The 18,974-nt window shown below is 54.0% G+C and overlaps 1 protein-coding gene across 3 annotated transcripts in view; it reads right to left on the bottom strand.

The window, feature by feature from the left end:
• Ptprf (protein tyrosine phosphatase receptor type F) overlaps positions 1-18,974 on the bottom strand; it is an 81,645-nt gene that overhangs the window by 11,540 nt on the left and 51,131 nt on the right. For 2 of the 3 annotated variants that reach the window (XM_050161204.1, XM_050161206.1), the window contains exons 9-22: positions 16,336-16,917; positions 15,977-16,113; positions 15,398-15,542; positions 11,626-11,931; positions 10,826-11,019; positions 8,228-8,254; positions 6,809-6,926; positions 6,153-6,731; positions 5,397-5,494; positions 4,998-5,251; positions 4,819-4,912; positions 4,155-4,373; positions 3,613-3,767; positions 980-1,095 (exon numbers count right to left, since the gene is read on the bottom strand). In XM_050161204.1, coding sequence (XP_050017161.1) covers positions 980-1,095; positions 3,613-3,767; positions 4,155-4,373; positions 4,819-4,912; positions 4,998-5,251; positions 5,397-5,494; positions 6,153-6,731; positions 6,809-6,926; positions 8,228-8,254; positions 10,826-11,019; positions 11,626-11,931; positions 15,398-15,542; positions 15,977-16,113; positions 16,336-16,917 — 3,024 coding nt within the window. The remainder of the gene's footprint in view (positions 1-979; positions 1,096-3,612; positions 3,768-4,154; positions 4,374-4,818; positions 4,913-4,997; positions 5,252-5,396; positions 5,495-6,152; positions 6,732-6,808; positions 6,927-8,227; positions 8,255-10,825; positions 11,020-11,625; positions 11,932-15,397; positions 15,543-15,976; positions 16,114-16,335; positions 16,918-18,974) is intronic. The other variant, XM_050161205.1, reaches the window with a different exon arrangement.

Raw genomic sequence — 18,974 nt, 5'->3', positions numbered from 1 at the left:
GGCTGAGGGCCTGGACATTCTGGAATAGGCACTGATCCTGCCGGGCCCTGTCTGAATTCCTGACTCATAAAAGCTGTGAGAGAGGATATATAATTACTGCTGTCTTAAGCCTCTGAGTTTAGGGGTAATTTGATGTGTAGTACTAACTAGCTCTCGCACACACAAACCCTGTGTGTTCACTCGTTTGTTCCACTGTTGTGTGTTCACAGGCATCCGATGACAATCTACTGCACAATCCTCTAAGGATGGCGATGGACTACAGACATCTTGACGGGAGGAGTGATATTCCAGATGAATGGAACAGAGAGCCATGGGATAAAGAGGCAGGCACTCAGTCTGGAGCTGGGCCACCATAGCGAACAGCCAACCCCAAACAGCCTTTCATGTGCTTTCTGTTCCGGCTTCTCACTTCTAACGTGTGTGTGTGTGTGTGTGTGTGTGTGTGTGTGTGTGTGTGTAAGGGTCAAGTGGGAGCCCTTCATCTGCCATAATTTCTGCTACAGCCTCTCTCACACACACACCCCCCTCAAGACAGGGTTTCTCTGTGTATCTTTGGTTGTTCTGGAACTCACTTTGTAGACCAGGCTGGCCTCGAACTCACAGAGATTGGCCTTCCTCTGCCTCTCAAGTGCTGGGATTAAAGGCGTGCACTACCATGCCCAGCCCAGCTTCTCACTTCTAACTTGTGTGTGTGTCTGCGTGCAGCATGCGTGTGTGTATGTCTGTGTAGAGCCAGAGAGTAGATACAGAGACTGGCTACTCGGGCCAGAGATGTGGGCTCCAAAGGCTCCTTAGAGTTCACCTTCAGAGACTGGAAGACACAAGCAACCTTGGTTGTCAAGAAGTCTGCTCGCCCCAGAGAGGCTGTCCACCCGTTGAATACGGAAGCCTCAGTCATATTAATCCAAAGTGAACGAGAGAGAGAGGGGGGGGGGGAAGGACAGGGCTGGAGGGCAAGAGGCCAAGGGATCAGCCCTACCTGGGGTCTGGTAGTTGAGCCTTCGCATCTCCACAGGGTCGGAAGAGTGGGCCAACAGGGAGTCCTTCAGCCCAATTGATTGCTCATCCTTTGACGATGGGGAGTGTGTCCTCTTCCTAAAAAACCAAGGGTAGGCTAGTGAAAACCTGCAGCACAGGCAGCCCCTATGGCCACAGCTGTCTTCTTACCACCCGCCTTATCCCTCACCACCCGCCTCATCCTGGGATGTCTGGGCATGAGCCAGGGGCAGAGCAGTGTCAATGAGAAAACACAGGGTGGGAAGGGGTGGGGCAGGGAGACAGCAGGTGTCAGCAGAGAGCAGCGCAGCGAGGAAGGTCACACAGAGGCTGGTGGCTCCTCTGGACCGGAGGCAGGTCACCACTGGCCAGCGGCCACTGTCCTTAAGACTACCACAACAGCTGAGGCAGCAGAAGCCACCAGGAAAAACATGCAACGACACATAAAATACACAAACATTACAAGGTACTGGGTCCCAGCTGCCTGGCTCTCAGGCTATCACAGTGAATGCCCAGAGCAGCAGGGGAAGGGCAGGAAAGGCGTTGCCCTTCCCAGACAGAGTCCTCTCTCACTGGCCTCAACTTGTCCATCTAAAATGAGAGGGTCAGAGACAGACTACCCAGGGACCGGCTGCAGTCCCTGCATAGGAGTGTCTGGGGAGAACTTGAAACACGCCTGTGCCTGCGCGCATCAGGACACCTTTCCCTGCTGCTCGGCAGAGCGTAGAGAGACGGTCTCTTGTAGGAATTAGGTTGGAGAAATGGGAGCCTAGGGAGGGTTCTGGAGAGCTCTGTGGACTCAGGGAAGCAGTGAGGGCTGCAGCGTGCATATACCCCAGGGAGGAGCATCTTCTGTGGGAGCCACAGAGTTGGACTAACAGGAGCGTGACAGAGCCTGTCCCTCATGCCAGTGAGGACTCATCCCGAGCCAGGGATCCTACTGTGCTGGCCAGCCAGCTTGCTGATTAAAGCCACAGGTTAAAGGGTACCAGTCAGAAGTCCACCCCTCCCTGCAGGCCCAAGATGTGCACAGGGATAGTAGAGGGGGAGGCGTGTAAGGAGAGAAGGAACAACGACTCCTACCTTTCTTGTTTACTAGGTCCCGAGAGACAGGCAAGGACAGAAGAAAGGAATGGTCATTGTTTCTGCTGAGCACTCAGCTCTCACATGACAAGGGGGACGTGGTACCCTGATGTGGTACCTGTATGACACCCTCAGGAGGGAGGTCACCTCTATGTATGGGCATCAGAACACAGGTGGGGACAGGGAGGATATGTGGGTGGGGAGAATACTCCTGAACGCCACCTACGAGCCTGTCCATGGTGGGAGGAAGGAGTGAACGTGTCAGGAAATAGCGTGGGGTCCAGACAAGGGCAGGGTAATGACGGGGCACAGGAAGTGGACACGTTCATGTGGTGACATCACACACTGAACGGCACATGTTCAAGAACTAGCCATGTGCCGGCTGCTGGGGGCCCAGCATATATCCAGTGGGGCATTCTGGTGAAGATGAAGGGCTGTAGCAAGTTGGGACCAGGAGCCAGAAGTCCCTAAAACAGAGACTAGTGAGTGTGAAGGATGAAGGGACAGCTGCCCAATGAGGAGGGACAGGGCAGTGGGGGTGGGGCTGCTGCAGAGCAGGAGCCCAGGGGCCAAGGAACCACATTTGTTTACTGTAATGATGTCAAGGGCAATGCTAAAGATACAATTAACCAGGCACTTCAACCGTCAGGCTCAAAGGTTAGGCTTTAAAAAAAAAAAAAGGTTTTGTGGCTTTGTGCACGGGAAGGCAGGCACTCCACAATGAGCTACAGCTCCAGACCTTTAAAAAACACACACAAAAGTTCTGTTTTTTGAGATAATCTCTAGCTAAGTTACCCAGATTAGCCCTGAATCCTTCTACCTCAGTCCCCAGAGTAGCTGGGATCCCAGGCCTAAACCACAGGTCCAGTTCATCCAAAGGCTTACATTAGCCAGCCAGGCAGTAGTGGCACATGCCTTCAGTGCCTTGAGAGAGAGGCAGGTGGATCTCTGTGAGTTTGAAGCCAGCCTAATCTATACATTGAGTTCTATGGAAGCCACGACTCCTTTTGGAATAGCCAAGTCAAATGCCTGGAAGCAGCGTGGGAGCCGGGAGGACAGTAGACCTCCAGGGACAGGTGCTACAGCTACCTGAGAGCGTGTTAAGAGACAGCTATGGGTATAATCACTCTTTAATCAACAGCTGCTATGTATATACTCATGGGGAATTGGGTCTACAACTGAGTTTGGACCTCTGTGGACCTAAGCAGGAGAGGTGGCCAGGGAACCACCCAGGAATTAGCAGAAGGAAAGTGCTCACGGCAGGAGACCAGGAACCAGTGGCTACTGAAAGGAGACAGACATGTTCACATGCACAGAAACAGATGGACAGACATGCCTAGGGACATACACAGTTCACCTCGGCCCTTCCTCACAAAGGTGGGCGGCTCAGAAGTGCACACATACACAGAACCTCTGTTTCTGTCCCTCCTGGCTTGCCCAGGGGCCATGCTGAGATGGCTGATTTAATACTACACCAGAGTACCTGGGAGGCAAGCAGCAGGCTGTCCCCCTGGAGCCAGGCCCAGCACTCACCTCTTGAACAGGAGGATAGCGATGACAATGAGTATGATGAGAATGACCGCCAGGACAGGGCCAGTCACCCACAGCATCTCGGGCTCCTCCTGCTGCTGGGCTGGTGTCACCTGGACTACAATCTCATCCGAGTAGGGGCTGGAGGCGTAGCGCTTCTGCGGTCCGGTGAAGCAACAGCACACTGTGAGCACAGCACGAACCCCGCCCCCTCACCCACCAAACCCAGGAAGGACACTGAGATCGGGAGACATTGGGCTGACCCAGGCTCTAAACCTGTAAGACTGACTTGGAGCAGGCCAGCAGGACTGCGCCACTGAAGCCAAGCTAGGTCTGGTCTTCTAGGTCCTGAGGCCGCGTGTCATGGGATACTAGGTTATATACTAGTATACTAAGATACTTGGTCCTCAGGGCTGTCCTGGTCCTAGGATGTTGGCGTCTCAGGGAGTATGCAGACCTGGGGTCTCCTAAGGTCAGAGACTGGCCTAGTGTTAGATTAAGCCTGGGGTCTTAGGGTTCTGAGAGTCATGCCAGTTCAGGCCAACCTGGTCCATGGGTTCCTTGAGGGAGGCGAGCACAAAGCACTGGTAACTCAGGTCCGGAGACAGGGGCCGATTGTAGAAGCCCCGGTAGCTCTTCTTGTCCCCCAGGGTGAAGGTGTCGGGGAGCTCATCCACTTGAGCTGCTACATATGGCTTTAGCCGCTCTGCTTGGCGCCGGCGCCTCCGCTGTTCCTCCCCACCCTGCTCGATGGCCTCCAGAAGCTGGTAGAGCAGAGCACAGAGTTACACAAGGCCCAGGAGCAGCACGCTGACCCTGGGGACATAACCTGGGATATAGAGGTTCCTCCTCCTAAGGGACCCCTGCGGGTACTGCTACTCCTGGTAGCCTATGAGGAAGGGCCTCATGAATAACCTCATCTTAACCAGAGATGCAGTTTCCACATGGGCCGCTCTACACCACAGGCCTCTCTGAGGTTCACAGGGCTCAAGACGCTCTTAGAGCTACAGAAGTGTCTCCAGTGATTCCTATACCATGGGATCCTTACCAAATACCTCTGGGGAAGTCTCTGTAAGCCCTCCTGGAGTTCTCAAAAATACTCTGGGGGGGGGGGGTCCCACTTAGAGTCCCTCTCCCTAGAGAGGGAGTGGCAGACAGCCACTGCCAACCACATGGGGTTGCCCTCAGTGCTGATTCTTCCCTAGGCACCTCATCCAGCTCCAGCTCCTCTGGTGTGTTCCATCTGGGTGCCAGCAAGTTCCCGCCCACACGGTCAATGGGCACAACCACAATGTAGAACCACCTGTGAGAACAGAACAACAATCAGAATCTTCATCGCCAGCTGCTACGATGCTGCTCCACACCAGCCTCTGGCCTCTTCTGCACACCTGACTAGTGAGGGGTCCTGGACTTGAGGCATGGAGAGGGAGAAGCGGCCATCCTCTATGAAGGCAGAGGCAGGCAATGGCTTGTGTGGCAGGAGGTCTGGCGCGGTGCGGATGGACACCAGGTGCTGCAGGCCCCCCGCACTACTGCCACGGTTCATCAGCACAAACGAGTATTCTGTGTTGGGCTGCAAGTCTGCAATCAGCTTCCGCATCGAGTGCCCATCCACCTCCACACTCTGCCCATTGTACAGGATCTGTGGGGGAAGAGAAGGAGCAGCTAATGCCTCTGGGTGATGACCCCACCACAGGTCTACAGGGCACTGTGACTACATAAGGATCCAATGGCAGTGCAGAACAGATGGGATGTCCTAGTCTAGGTCAGCAGTGGTCCTTACCCACCTTGAACGGTACAGCGGACTTATAAGAGTCAGGGACCTCCCAACTGAGCAGCACAGATGTCTTCATTGCAGCCGCCACACGGAAATTCTTGGCAAACACTGTGGAGGCATGAGGAGGGAGTCAGCCCTGTGGCTAGTGGGGTTGGGTGAATGGGCCAGAGACTGTGACAATGGCTAGAGCACAGAGGAGTAGGGGAGCCCGGGGAGAGAGCAGGAGACTAAGGGTGACAACCAAGCACCCCGAGTCAGCTTCACAGCACACAGTCCAATGCCTAACCCCGGTTCTTCCACAGTGAGCACTGATCAGGCATGGGGGTGCCACAGCACTTGTGGCCAGATCTCCAAAGGAGCATGGGTGAAAACCTGAGCTTGGAACCAGATCAGAGCAGCCAGGGATCAATGGGCTGTGGCCACATAGCAGAGCACGGTCTCTGGATGTCAGTAGGTTAGGCCCCAAAAGATTAGTGCTACAAACCAAAGTACAGTGAGCTGCACAGCCCAGAGTGGTGACACAGCGAAAAGAGATCAGAGGCTCAAGGTCACAAGAGACTGGAAGGTCACGCAGCATAGGTCAGGAGGTCAAGGGCAGCAGAGGTCAGGGTCACACACCCAAGAATGTGGTGCCTGTTCATTAGAGGTTAGCAATCATGAGAGACTGAAGTGTCAATCAGTGGCGAGAGGTCAGTGGGTCAAGAACAGCACAGGTCCCTAGGAGCAGTCACACTTGGGCGGGCATTGTCATGACCGCAGCACACACCTTGCTCCATGGGCATGGTCCGGGACTGGATGCTGGGGCTGAGCGGGCCGGCGCCTTTGCTGGTATGTGCACGGACCTTGATGTCGTAAGTGGTCTCTGGTTTGAGGCCCAACAGTGTGAGGTGTATATCGTCAGTGACATTCTGCAGTTCGTGCTGGCTGTTGATGTCACGGTAGACCACAGTATAGTTGGTGATGCGCCCATTCCTCTCTGCCAGCACAGGTGGGTCCCAGGCCAGTTCCGTAGTCGATGTGGTCAGCCCTGTCACTCGAAGGTTTTGAGGAAAGCCACTGGGCACATCCTCTGGGGTTGTGATCTCTTTCTCAAACTCTTCACCTGGGCCAGCCCGGTTCTTGGCAGCAAGCCGGAAGATATAGGTAGCCCCTTTGTGCAGACCGGTGACTGTAAAATGCTGGTCATCCTTGCCAAAATCTATGGTGTTGGGCCGTGCCTCGTCAGCCCGACGGTATTGTAGACGGTAGCCCAGCAGCTCTCCGGGCAGCTCCTTGGGTGGGTGCCACTGCAGTAGCGCGGTGTGCATGGCCGTGGTGCTGACCATCATGGTGGGCCGGCCTGGGACTGAACAGCATGCACTGGGCTCTGGTGCTGCCCTCCCTCTGCTGCCCACCCAGCTTTGTCCCTGACCCCCAACTCACCTGCCCCCGCTGTAGTAACCACTTTGGGCTTGCTTCGGGCACCATCCCCCTTGGTGGTGTAGGCAGCAACAGTAATGGAGTAGGTGGTCTCTGGGGTGAGGCCACTGATGGTGGTTTCCTGAAGGAGAAGGGGGAAGGGCAGGTCCCATCACACCCTGTGAGAAGAGTCTAGACTATCAGTCACCTGAAGACTGTAGCCAAGGGTGCCCCCAGGTACACAGGACCAAGACCTTGGGAGGCGGAACTGTGTATAAATCCTTTCTCCACTGGAGGCGGGACAGCCAGGTGGGATGTGGACTAGGAGCATGCTACCCACCCCAGATGCCCCATGCCTGGGGCAGACGGCTCATTCTTCCTTTCAGAGAAGAACAAAGGGCCACACTGTTTCTTTCACTCCATTGTGCTGTGAGTGACACCTCATGAGGTCCCCCCACACACACCAGGACAGAGCCTTGCACGCACCCAGCACCTTGTACGCCTCTTGGCACGCACATGCACACTACAGATTACAGTCCCTCCTGAAGTAGTAGGTGCAAGGCCACTTACAGACACTAATACAAACACAAAGAGGAAAGGAGAGAGAGAGAGAGAAAGAGAATGAGAGAGTGCACTCGCAGGGTACAAGAGAGGGCCAAGGCACAACACAGTAAGGTAGAGGGATCCCATCTAATTCAGTGACTGTGCTATCCAATCCCCACTGAGAGCACCTAACAGTTGGAGAAAGGCAGAACAGAAAACTCCCCATACCCGGGAACACAGTCCCCTGATTCCACTGATGCCCAAGAGGTCAGCCACTCCATTTCCTTCTGCCTTGGCAGACCCTACCCACACCCCATCCAGCAAAGGCATCATTTCCGGACATGGGGAGAAACACCACTGAAGAACAAGCCACACCACAAAGAAGAGTAAGGAGAAGGGAGGGAAGGTATCACCGTGGAGTAGGAATAGGGCTGTCAGCACCAGCCCTGGTATCCCTCCAGCTCTAAGCCTCAGGTAGAGCCAACTGCAGATGCCAACAAACCTTTGCAGGGCCCTGACTGCCCAAGCTGGAGGGTCTTCCAGGGCTTGGGCTCCCCGGCATTTCTCCCAGCCTGGGCCTGAGCAGGTGATTTTTCACTTCAGGGATCAATAAGGCCTAATGATCAGGATTGGATTTAACTCCATCCCTGTCTGGCCAGAGCAGGGGCCAGGTCCTGGTCGATTGTGAACATTGGCCTCAAATTGCTGCTCGACAGGCGAGGAGTACGGATTAGAGGAAACGCCAATCACTGCTCAGCCTGGTGCTCATGTCTACATGCCAATTTTCTCTGGATGTGGCTGGTGCCCTGTGGATCTTGGCGACACAGGCTGGGAGAGGGGGAGTGTCCCGTGAGCCCAGCCTGACCCAGTCTTGCCCGTGCTTGCACACCTCTTACTTACATAGTCCTCGGACTCCTCTGGTCTCCACTGACCCACGGGAGAGGGAAAGAAAGGGAGACAAGATGGTGAAGGATTTTGACTTGGAGAGGACCTGGCCCATGGAGGACTGACAGACAGTTCTGAAGTGCCCACTGAGATGACAGCCCAGGACCGCTCCCCAGTCAGACACGGGGCCCTGCATCACTGAGCACCAACTGTGTGTACCAGGCCTAACCAGGGCAGGGTGACATGGACGATGTCAGATAAGGAGAGAGGCTTGACAGCTCAGACAGAAGGAAGACACTAAGGGGTGACTCCATCCCCTATCTATGCCCATCTTGCTGTGGCTCTCCAGGCTTGTTTACTTCCTCCACTCTCAATACCTCAGCTGAAACAATAAATTAGAGTCACCTGAGCTAAGGTGACACTCTGAGGAGTGTCCCAGATCATACTGCTGGAATTATGGCTAGAGTGAGCCAAGAGTCAGGACTGCCAGCAAGATTATAAGGGCTGCTGGGTAGCCAGCTCAGAGCCAGGACCTTACCCCATAGCCACAGGGAGATCTCACACCTCTGAATTCCATTCTACAGGTGCCTGGGGTCAAAGCAGGAAGACTCTAGTTTCATGGTAGTGGTAAATTCTAGCGTCAGTGTGCCTAGGTATTCTAGGCGAGTATGTAAGTGGACTGACCACCCTCAGGTAGCTGGCCTGGCCTCTGTCCACTGGCCTGAGCACCTGCTATGCTGGCAACTGGCAAACTCTGTCACAAAGTCTTTAGGCAAAATATGGGAAAGGCTATAAAGATTCCTCTAAAGATTTTGTTTATTTTGCAGAATGGGCCGGGACTACATAGATTTAGGTTTCCTTACTTGAGATGGACCCGGGCTTTCCAAGCCAGGCCCTGGTGTGGAGTTAACACGTGGCAGGCAGTGAGAAGGGAAAAGACAGAGGGGTGGGACAGAATGGAGAGAGGGTGGGTAGGACAAGGAAGAGGCTGGAGGAGGGAGGGAGGGGAAGGAAAGAAAGAGGAGAAGGGGGGGGAGCCACAAGAAGGGACAAAAGGAAGTGGAGAGGGGCAAGTCTCATATAGCAGGAGCACAGGGGAAGCAGGCTGGGCTGTACACTGAAAGTTGGGATACCCATCACATGTTTCCTTCTGATCCTACTGGGGCCCTGGGCTGCACAGATGGCTCTATTAGGTGGAGAAAGGCAGACTAGGATGTCCTTGACAAGAGTCACACAGGGGACAGCTAGGCCCTGGGGCCAAGTTGGATAAGTGCTCCATCTGGTCTCCCACTGGCCCAAAGCAGGGCGACCCAGTCTCGGGGGGCACAAGGCTGTAAGGGCAGGTCTTGTCTTCCAGGATGTCCCTGGAGTCTGGTTGGCTATATTATACATAAAGGACACAAATACTGGGGCAATGTCTCTGGTTTTATTGCCCAACCCCCTTCAAAGTGCCAGGGTACCAGCACACAAAAGCATGACTTTCCTGGAACCCCAGAGGCTGCAGCTGCAGTGCCAGACTCCTAGGATGGGAGGGGCCAGAGCGAGTCATTCTCTGGATGTTTCTGGGCGGGTGTGTCTGCTGAGACTTTGTGAGGATCCCTCAACCTGCCCCAGGAATGCAGGCTGGTGAACACACCCACTGCCCCCACCCCTGGGTCCCTCAGTATAGGCAGGTTAGGAGAAGAAAGAAGTCACCCTCTAGGCAAAGAAGAATTTTGGCTCTGAGGGTGGAGCCCAGCCAAAGGCACGAAGGCTGTTTGTCTTTGTGGGAGCCCACTCCTCAGCATAGCCTGCAGAATCTGGGGTTCACGCTGGGTGGAAAGGGAATCTAAGTTCTTCCTGATGGGACTTAGTGCTGGCGCAAGAATCCTCAGGACCTGGTTCTGGATAGGGTTAGCCTGAGGGCAAACATGGCAGGCTTTCAGATTCTTTATTAGTTCTTGCCTAGGGTAGAGATTTGGCCTCCTAGCCAAGACCCGCCATCCACTTGCTGGCTCATTTTGGTCATGCAGATGTATAATCTCAAAACGCTTCATGTTCCTAGATGGAACAGCAAGCCAGGGGTCAGAATACTCAAGGGACCTCACTGTAAGCTCAGGGGTGGAATCCCCCAGGAAGACAGAAGCTTCCAACAGGAAAGGGCTGGCTGGCTTCTAGATAAACATCAGGGGTCAATTACTCAGGTGATTATTTGCACAGCTTTGCCTCAGAATTGGCTTGAGGCCAAAGAGGACAGAGAACTCTTGAAGTCCCAGTCTGCCTCTGGGATACTCAGAACAGCACTGCTGGGGACAACTCAGCTCAAAGCTTCGTGCAAACCAACAGTGTGCAAAGAGCCTGGGTGGGTGGGGTCTTTGGAGACTGCCCTTTGAGCACTGGTGGCTAAAACCAGGGTGAAGGGGGTAGCAGGGTCTAGGCTGGCACAACTTGAGCAATCCTAACACAAAAAAGAAGTGTCCCTGGAATCTGGGCCTCACTTCCTAATCTCCGTACCCAAGGCACTGCATAAACACCTCCGAGGGCCGGCAGGAAAAGGATCAAGTCTGGGCTGAGGAGTGAATGTGACACACTGGTCAATGCTGACCCAGCCACCCAGTACCGTTAGTGACATACCTGAGCCTCGGCCAGCATGACATCCTGGATGATGGGTTGGCCTCGGGGTTCACCATTCTCCAGCCGCACATAGGTGACCTGGTAGCCACGAATCTGTCCGTGCTGCTTGTTGGGGACAGGCAGCTTCCAGGAGACATGCACAGCAGTGGAGTTCAGAGGCTCAACCTCCACCTTCCGTGGCGGCCCGCTGGGCACTGGAGGCCAGGTAGAGAGGGAAGTCAGACACGGGGAACTGAGCCTTGCTCAGGGTATGCATAGTTAACTTTAGGCTGTGACTCTGCACCCACTCACTCCCCTGGGAAAGGCACCAATGTTTCTTTGGCTGGCTGACCTGATGAGCAACCCTTTGCCTGCACTGGATCATCCCAGTCAACCCCTCTGGCAGGGCGACTTATTTAGATGTGGGGAACAGCCAGAGGTGAGGTACCGAGCCTTCAACTACCCAAGCTCCCACTATCTGTCACAAATTTCGTCAATATTCAGCCAAAGTCCGCTGGCCCTACTGAGTCTTCTGCCCTCATCTTCCCAAGCCTGACTCTTATACTGGGTGGGGCTGCTTCTCCTGCCATAGCCCTTTAAAGTTTTTAAGGCTATCTTGGAGATGGCCCAGAAGCCAGGACCTAGACATGGGCTACCCCACCAACTACATCTCCCCAGAGTTTAGACCATTAAGACTAAGTTTAGGAAATGAGTCTGTCAGGTCCTATGGAGGAAGGTCCTGGGGTGCTGGGCAGGCAGCCCCAGGCAGCGTGCCTCCCTTCCCACCCCTCCTCACGACAACGCTATGCAATGCAGCCTACCGTCCTCGTCAGTGCGCACCAGCACCGGGCTGCTCTCAGGGCCGGGGCCCACATCCGTGTGTGCCCGCACCCACACCCGGTACTCCGTCCACTTCTCCAGGCCCAACAGGTCCCAGCTGGAATGCTCACGGCTGATGCCATCCACCACATGCCGCTTACGGTCCTCGCCGTCCACTGCCTCATAGGCCACGGAGTATTGGGTGATAATGCCGTTGCGGCTGTCAGCTGGCGGTGGAACCCAACTTACCCGGACCGTGGTGGAGCCCGTGCTCACACACGTCACCTTCTGGGGAGGGGCGGATGGGGCTGGGGAAGACAAATGGGAGGAAAGCAGGCAAATGGAGGGTGGGGATCACAGGCACAGTGACCAAGTCACAAGGGACTGGAGACTCACCCAGCCATTCTGAGGCCTAGACATAATGCTGCAGAGATGGCCTGACTCCCTCTGAACTAGCTTTCCACTCTCAAGCACACACGCGCGCACACACACGCACGCACGCACACACACGCACGCACGCAGCATGTGCAGTGTCTCACACACATATGGAGTTCTAACGGCATCTCTCCCATGCATATGTCGTCTCACACAAACATGGCATCAAATATATATATACCAGAACTTGGAGAATATAATCCTCTCCTGGGGATAAGTGATTCAAAGACTTCTTTTGGTTTAAGGCACCTTAACCTGTGCCTATGTGGTCAGGGTCTCTGAAGCTAGACCAGGGGTGGCCAGTGGCTCTGAGATTTGGATTCCTTAGGTGAGGCAAGTGTGGGCTCCCTCTCTGCCTGGTGACTTTTCTAGACCCCACTAGTAATACAGGAGCTTCCTTTCACCTCAGACTTGCCACTCCCTGTCCAAGTAACTTCAACAGCCCTCCATTCACTGGGAACAAAGCACCAGCTCTCCAGGGGTTTGGGTTTCACTTCCCTTGCCCAGTTCCGCCTATGCGAGCATACTACTAGTGCTGGGAATGGCCCTGTCTGTGGTCCCAGGCCCCAGCATCCCCGGGGAACACCATCCTTACAGCCCTGGAGATGCAGCTTTGGCGTGAGGTGCAGCAGCGTACCACTCTCACGGTATCCTAATCTCACGTCCTCGTCTTTCTGTGTGTGTGTAGTGTATGTATATGGGAACATGAGCACGTGTACCCGCATGCATGTATGTGAAAGCCACGGGATGATGTCAGGTAGCCTATTCTATAAGAGACCACCGAATGCTCTTGAAACAGAGTCTCTCGCTGAGTCTGAAGCTAGACTGGCAGCCAGAAGGCCCAGAAATTCCTGTTTCAGCCTGCCAACAGGGTTAGTGCTACAGGTGTGTATGTGGCCATGCCCAGCTTGTTGTATGGGTGCTGAGGATTTGATCCGGTCCTCCTGATTACACAGCTCTGTAACCCGACGAGTCAGCTCCCCAGGCCCTCAATTTCTCTGCCACTGCTTGACCCATATATAGGTAATAAATAAGGCAGCACCGGCAAGTAGACAAGTTATATGTCCAGGGAGCCACCCCCCATGGGCTACCTGCTGAGGTCTACTCTATCTTGCTCACTCTGCCATTTTACAAACGATGCAGTCAGCCTGCACAGTTCCACAGAGATCCCTCCCTCTGCCTATAGGCACGTAAGCTCGCTGCCTGCCTTCCATAGCAGCTACCAGCCCTGCTCTTCCTGTACTCTCTCAAGAGAGGAGTCCAAGGCCAAGCTTTCTCCACCCACACTCTGCCCCTCTCTCCCTCCAGAGACTTTACCAGTTGACCCTCTCCTTCCCTGCTTCCTGCTTTGTCCTAACCCTCACAACAGCAGCTAGACGTACTTCAGGAGTTCCTGCCTTAAAAGAAAACTCCATCCTCAAGGCCAAAGGCCCTCCAATTACCACAGGCCCCTACAACTAGCTTCTTGGTGACATCCAAGCATGCTGGATTACTCCCTCACCTCCCACTGCCCCTCCAGGACACCACACATCTCCTCCAAGTCCACTTTCCACCACATCCATTCCCTTCGGCCACCCAGCAGCAGGCTCAGGTCACCTTCTATGGACTTCCTCTTTGCCTTCCTCCCCATCCCTAGACTTCACTTCCAGTCTTCTCAGGTCTGCTTCCTCCAGCTTAGGCCATATCATGCCGCCACGCTTCTACACCTGACTGACCGACACAGCCCGGATCTGGGTGTCTGAAGCCAGGTGTACCGGTCACACCTGCTTCCATCCACTTCCTGTCCTGGGGCCAATGGGCTCTTTTCAGAGCTTCCTATCAGAAACAAGATAAACCTCCATATCCCTATCCCACTGCTCCCCATTTTCAATCTGTCACCGACTCCTAACCAGTCAGTGCCTTAGATAACGAAGAAATCCATTATTACCACTTGAGCCAACTCTCCAAACTCTACCTAGTCCACTGACAAGGCTTCTAAGTCATCTCATGGGCCACCTGCCCATTTTCACAGAGCAGGCAGAGCTGTCTCTGAAGTCTGACTACTACAGCTTGGGAGGCTGCTGAGAACAGTGGCCTGCAGAATCTCTGCCCAGGACCACCACAGTCAGCTTTTACCTAGTTAGCATCTATCCTTGCTTCAGCCTAGGTGAAGCGTCACATCTCCAAGATAATTCTCTTTGATCTTTTCACCCATGGTGTTTCCTGTACTGCCATGTCTCTACCCTCCCATCTTACTTAATACAAATATAATTAAAAGCTCATTTGGGTAATTACAGGCATACTGTTTGTCTCAGTCTACTGTAGGGGCCCCATGGATTGAGAGGCCATGTCTTCTGGCCACGCTGCCAAACTGACAGCATGTCGGGTCCGGCCCCCATCAAGAGCATAGCAGATGCCTCAAGAGTGACCGTACAAATACAAAGTCAGGGACCTCTGCACACACGGCTCCATAAGGACTCTATGTCATCAGGACTTTACTGACACGGACACAATGCCACTCCACCGGTCACACCATGACCATCTTATCAAGTAGGCAACCTTGCAGACGGTGGCATACTGATCACAGATGGGCCATCTAGTATTACGCCAAGCCACACGCGCACTTCCACAATCCATCATCTTCCTCTGGAGAGCTAGAGAGCCACAGAGTCAGACAGACATAGTCACAGGGGTCACACCCAAGACACACTGACACACTCAGAGGCTATAGGCCAGGTGTTCACACAGTCTCACAGTGGCTCTACATACAGCCACGTTGTCACCTAAGACATGTGGTCCCACAGGCAGACGTGGGGACGCACACATACTGACCACAGTCACATTCTCATGGACCTGTCCCTGAGTGCAGAGGCCTCAGACAGATCACACAGCTCCCAAAGAAGTGTCATGGTTGGGTATGAGGAAGGGGATGTGGTGATAAGATGGAGGGCTACAGGGAGGGAAGTGAAGCACCTAGGCAGGGTTGCACATGGCAGGCCCACCAAGTCAGTGGTATGTATGATCTAGATATGGAAGGAGGGGGACAGAGGATAAAGATGAGTCACAGACACAGAACTTACCTGTGTGGGGTACAGGGGTCACAAGGGTAAGAAAGGGTCAGAAGGCTGGGCAGGGAGCAGAGAAGGCAACCACTGCCTGGACAGAGACCAGCAGGACACTTACCTGTCCCTTTCTCGGGGTCCAGACTCAAGAGCCCAGACTGGAGTCCAATACTGGACTCAGCAGACCTGACCACCCACCTGCTCGAAGGGGAAGTGTGTATGTCTGTGTGTGTCCCAGCCCAGATGTGACGAGTGTCCCAGCCCAGATGTGACAGGCATGGCCCAGGGAGGCACTTACTGGACTGTGCTGTACGGGCCTCTATGGTGGGAGTGAAGACGCCCACCCCCAGATCTGAGCGGGCAGCCAGCTGGAAGTGGTACAGCGTGTCAGGCTTCAGGTCCTCCAGAGTGTAGGAGGAGGTGGGGTCGAAGGTCACCTTGTGCTGGAAGAGCAGAGAGCACTTACTGACTGCTCACATCTCAGAGGCCACTCGGAGGTTAGTCCCCACATGGGCTGCAAGCAGTTGGCAGAGGACCCACCCCACGCAGTCACACAAGCCAAACAAGAAATGCCTGGCTTGACTCAGAGCACAGCCACTTCAAAGATCACCAGACCAGCAGAGATCTGTGGCCCTAGGGGAAACGTCAGGCTAGGACCACGGCACACAGGCCAAGAACTCAAAGGATCAAAGGCAGACCCTAGAAACTTTGCCTCCGGCACAGGAGTGGTGCAGGCTACACAAACCCACGCAGGCAACAGGGGCCACAGTGCAGCAAGGAGAAACCCAGGAGCTGGAACCTGTCCAGGTGCGCCCAGAACAGACCAAGAGGAACCGGAGGATGCTCTCCTTCCACCCTTCCTAACCTCATGGCTCACCTGCTGGCCTTCATCCTCTGCTGCCCAGTACACCAGTTCATACTTGGTGATCCGCTCCTGCGGGGGCAGCAGCCATGAGAGCTGGATCCTGGTGTCCGACTCAGCTTCGGCCTGGAAGTCTGCAGGCTGTGCAGGCACTGCAATGCCCACCCCAGGCACTGTCAGCTTCACGACACCTCCAAGGGCCCAGTGAGAGCATGCCAACCTCTCACTCCCTTGTCCTGCATCCCCTGTGACCGTCTGTAGAGTATGGCACCCTCGCCCTCCCAAGCTCCAAATCTCATCGTCCGAGGAAACAGGAATGACCTTCCCAAGCCTCTGCTGTCAGTTGCCTAGCCAGAATGCAGACCCCTACCTACCTCCCTGTTGTGTCTTGACCTGGATGGTAGGGCTGGGCGGACCATCGCCCACGGCAGTGAAGGCAAGGACGCGAAGGCTGTAGGTGATGCCAGGTAGCAGGCTGCCCACAGTGGTGAGGAGTCCTGCGTCAGTGTTGTGCTTGTGCCAGGCACTCAAGGGGCGCCGGGAGTCTGGAGTGTAGTAGACACGGTATCCCCGTACCAGGCCATTGGGCTCTTCAGGTGGCTCCCACTGCACCAGCATGGTGCTGGCGCTCAGCATTCGGGCCTGCACACGGCGCGGAGGGCTGGAGGGTGCCTGTTCACCCGTCCGTGCACGCACCGCCTCACTGGGTGGTCCTCGTCCAATGCTGTTAACAGCCAGCACACGGAAGGCATATTCTGAGAAAGGGCTGAGGCCACCAATGCTGTACCGGGTGGTGGCCACGCCATCCACTTCCTGGAAGGGGCCCTCTGTGCCAGCCGCACGGTACTGGATGCCATAGTAGGATACAGGCTCTGCATTTCCAGAGTCCCATGTCAGGGTAACACTGGTGGCGGTTGTCTCTGTCACCACAAGATCAATCGGAGGCTTAGGCAGAGCTGAGGAGAAAGAAGTGTTGGAGGTCATGACTCTGAGAACAGATCCAAAACATCATCCAAATGCAGCATACAGCCACCTGAGTGGGTTGACACCCCACAACCCACCTTGAGAAAAGGCTTACGATGACTGTTACGGGCAGCTACGTGAGACATGGCAGGCAGCTCTGTCCGTGGCCCCAAAAGCCTTGAGCCCTTTAATATGTAACACACTGCTCTTGGGACCCCACATATACTGGATCATTACATAGCAAATGGGATTCACCTAGCAGACTTGGTCCTATGAAGTCCCACACAGTCCACACACCTAGACTAGGCAGAGATCTGCTTGCTGCTATACCGTGTGTGTGTGTGTGTGTGTGTGTGTGTGTGTGTGTGTGTGTGTAGTAGTAGTATCTCCCAAGGAACTGGCCTTAAGAGTTCTGGAAAAGCCACAAAGCCCTAGTAGATCCCATGACGTGGCTCAGAGTGAAGGTGGCAAAATCCCAGGCCACGACCGCTCCATGAAGAAAGACCACTATGTACTAGGCACCACTTTAGTGTCAGAGTGGCTCGCAGTCATATCTCTGCCCTCTGGAATTTATATTCTGGGGAAATAATCAACAAATGTGTTGATGGCAACTGTGTACAAGGACAGCAGTAAAAAAACTAAGGTCTCTCCTTGGGCAGGGTGAACAGGGAAAGTCTCATAGTGCTGAAGCTGGAAGGGAGATGAGCCAATGACTACTGGAGTGCACAGGGAGCAGGAGAGGGGCCTGGAAGTGTGGTGTATGGCTAGCAGGTACTGAGGGTGGGAGGCCAGCTGGTGTTCCTGGGGACTACCAGAGCAATGTGAGCCCCTGAAAGCTACCTTCTGTTTTCATATAAGGAAACAGCCTAAGGCTAGCAGTAGTTCTTAGCAGGGCGTTTAATTTAGCACGTGTGAGGTCCTGGGTTCCAGCCTAAGTAGGATCAGGTGGAGTGATATGATCCTGGCTTGCACACACTGCTCCTTGCAGTATTAGGGATTCAATCCAAGGCCTAACGCATGGTAAAGCTGTGTCCCCAGCTCTTAGTTTGTATCTTGAAAAGATCACCCACGTTGAGGGCATTCGTATATGTATACTTTTAATTCCAGCACTTGGGAGGCAGAAGCAGGGGGGTCTCTGTGAGTTCAATGCTGGCCTAAACTACAACAGTGAGTTCTCCAAAGCAACAGAATTGTTTCCAACCCAACCACACATCCCCAGAAAAAAGAAAAAAAGAAAAAAAAAAAAAAAGAGACTATTCAAGTTGTAGAACGAAGGATGGGTCAAAGTCAGGCAAGAATATAAGCAGGGAGATCACGGCGGAGCCTGTCACATAAATACTAAACATACGGCTGGACACGGTGAAGCAAGCCTTTAATCACAGCACTTAAGAGGCAGAGGTATGAAGATCAGCGGCCTATATAGTGAATTCCAGGGCAGCCAAAGTGACATACTGACACACTGTCTCAGACAGACAGACAGACAGGTAGGTAGATAAAAATTCTAGATATGCATTGGGCTGGAGGGATGGTTCAGCAGTTAAGAACACTTGTTGCTTTTTGTTTGTTAGTCTGATTTTCAAGACAGGGTCTTTCTGTGTAGCTTTGGAGCCTGTCCCAGAATTTGCTCTGTAGATCAGGCTGGCCTCAAACTCACAGAGATCCACTTGCCTCTGTCTCCCAAATGCTGGGATTAAAGTCGTGCACCACCACTGCCTGGCTCACTTGTTACTCTCATAGAGAGCCAGGATTCAATTCCTAGGACCCACATGTTAATTCACAACCATCCATAAACCTCACTCCCAGATGATCTGATGTTCTCTTCTGGCCTCACAGCACACACACACACATATGTAGGCAAAACACTCACACACAAAAGAAACTAAATAAATCTTAAATAAATTTTTAAGAATTATAAATATTAATGTTATGTGTGCCTGTCCTCAGAGGCGGGGGCAGAGGAAACCTCCCCCCACCTTGGCTATCTGTACACCCTTCTCCCTGGGACGCTGTTCAACCCAAGGCTGTGCGGCTCAATAGTGGTTGCAGGCTG

This window comes from Alexandromys fortis, unplaced genomic scaffold (assembly GCF_014885135.2).
Source record: "Alexandromys fortis isolate MF-2015 unplaced genomic scaffold, M_Fortis_MF-2015_v1.1 scaffold_122, whole genome shotgun sequence".
Lineage (NCBI taxonomy): Eukaryota > Metazoa > Chordata > Mammalia > Rodentia > Cricetidae > Alexandromys > Alexandromys fortis.
This window is presented reverse-complemented; position numbering and strand designations above follow the sequence as displayed.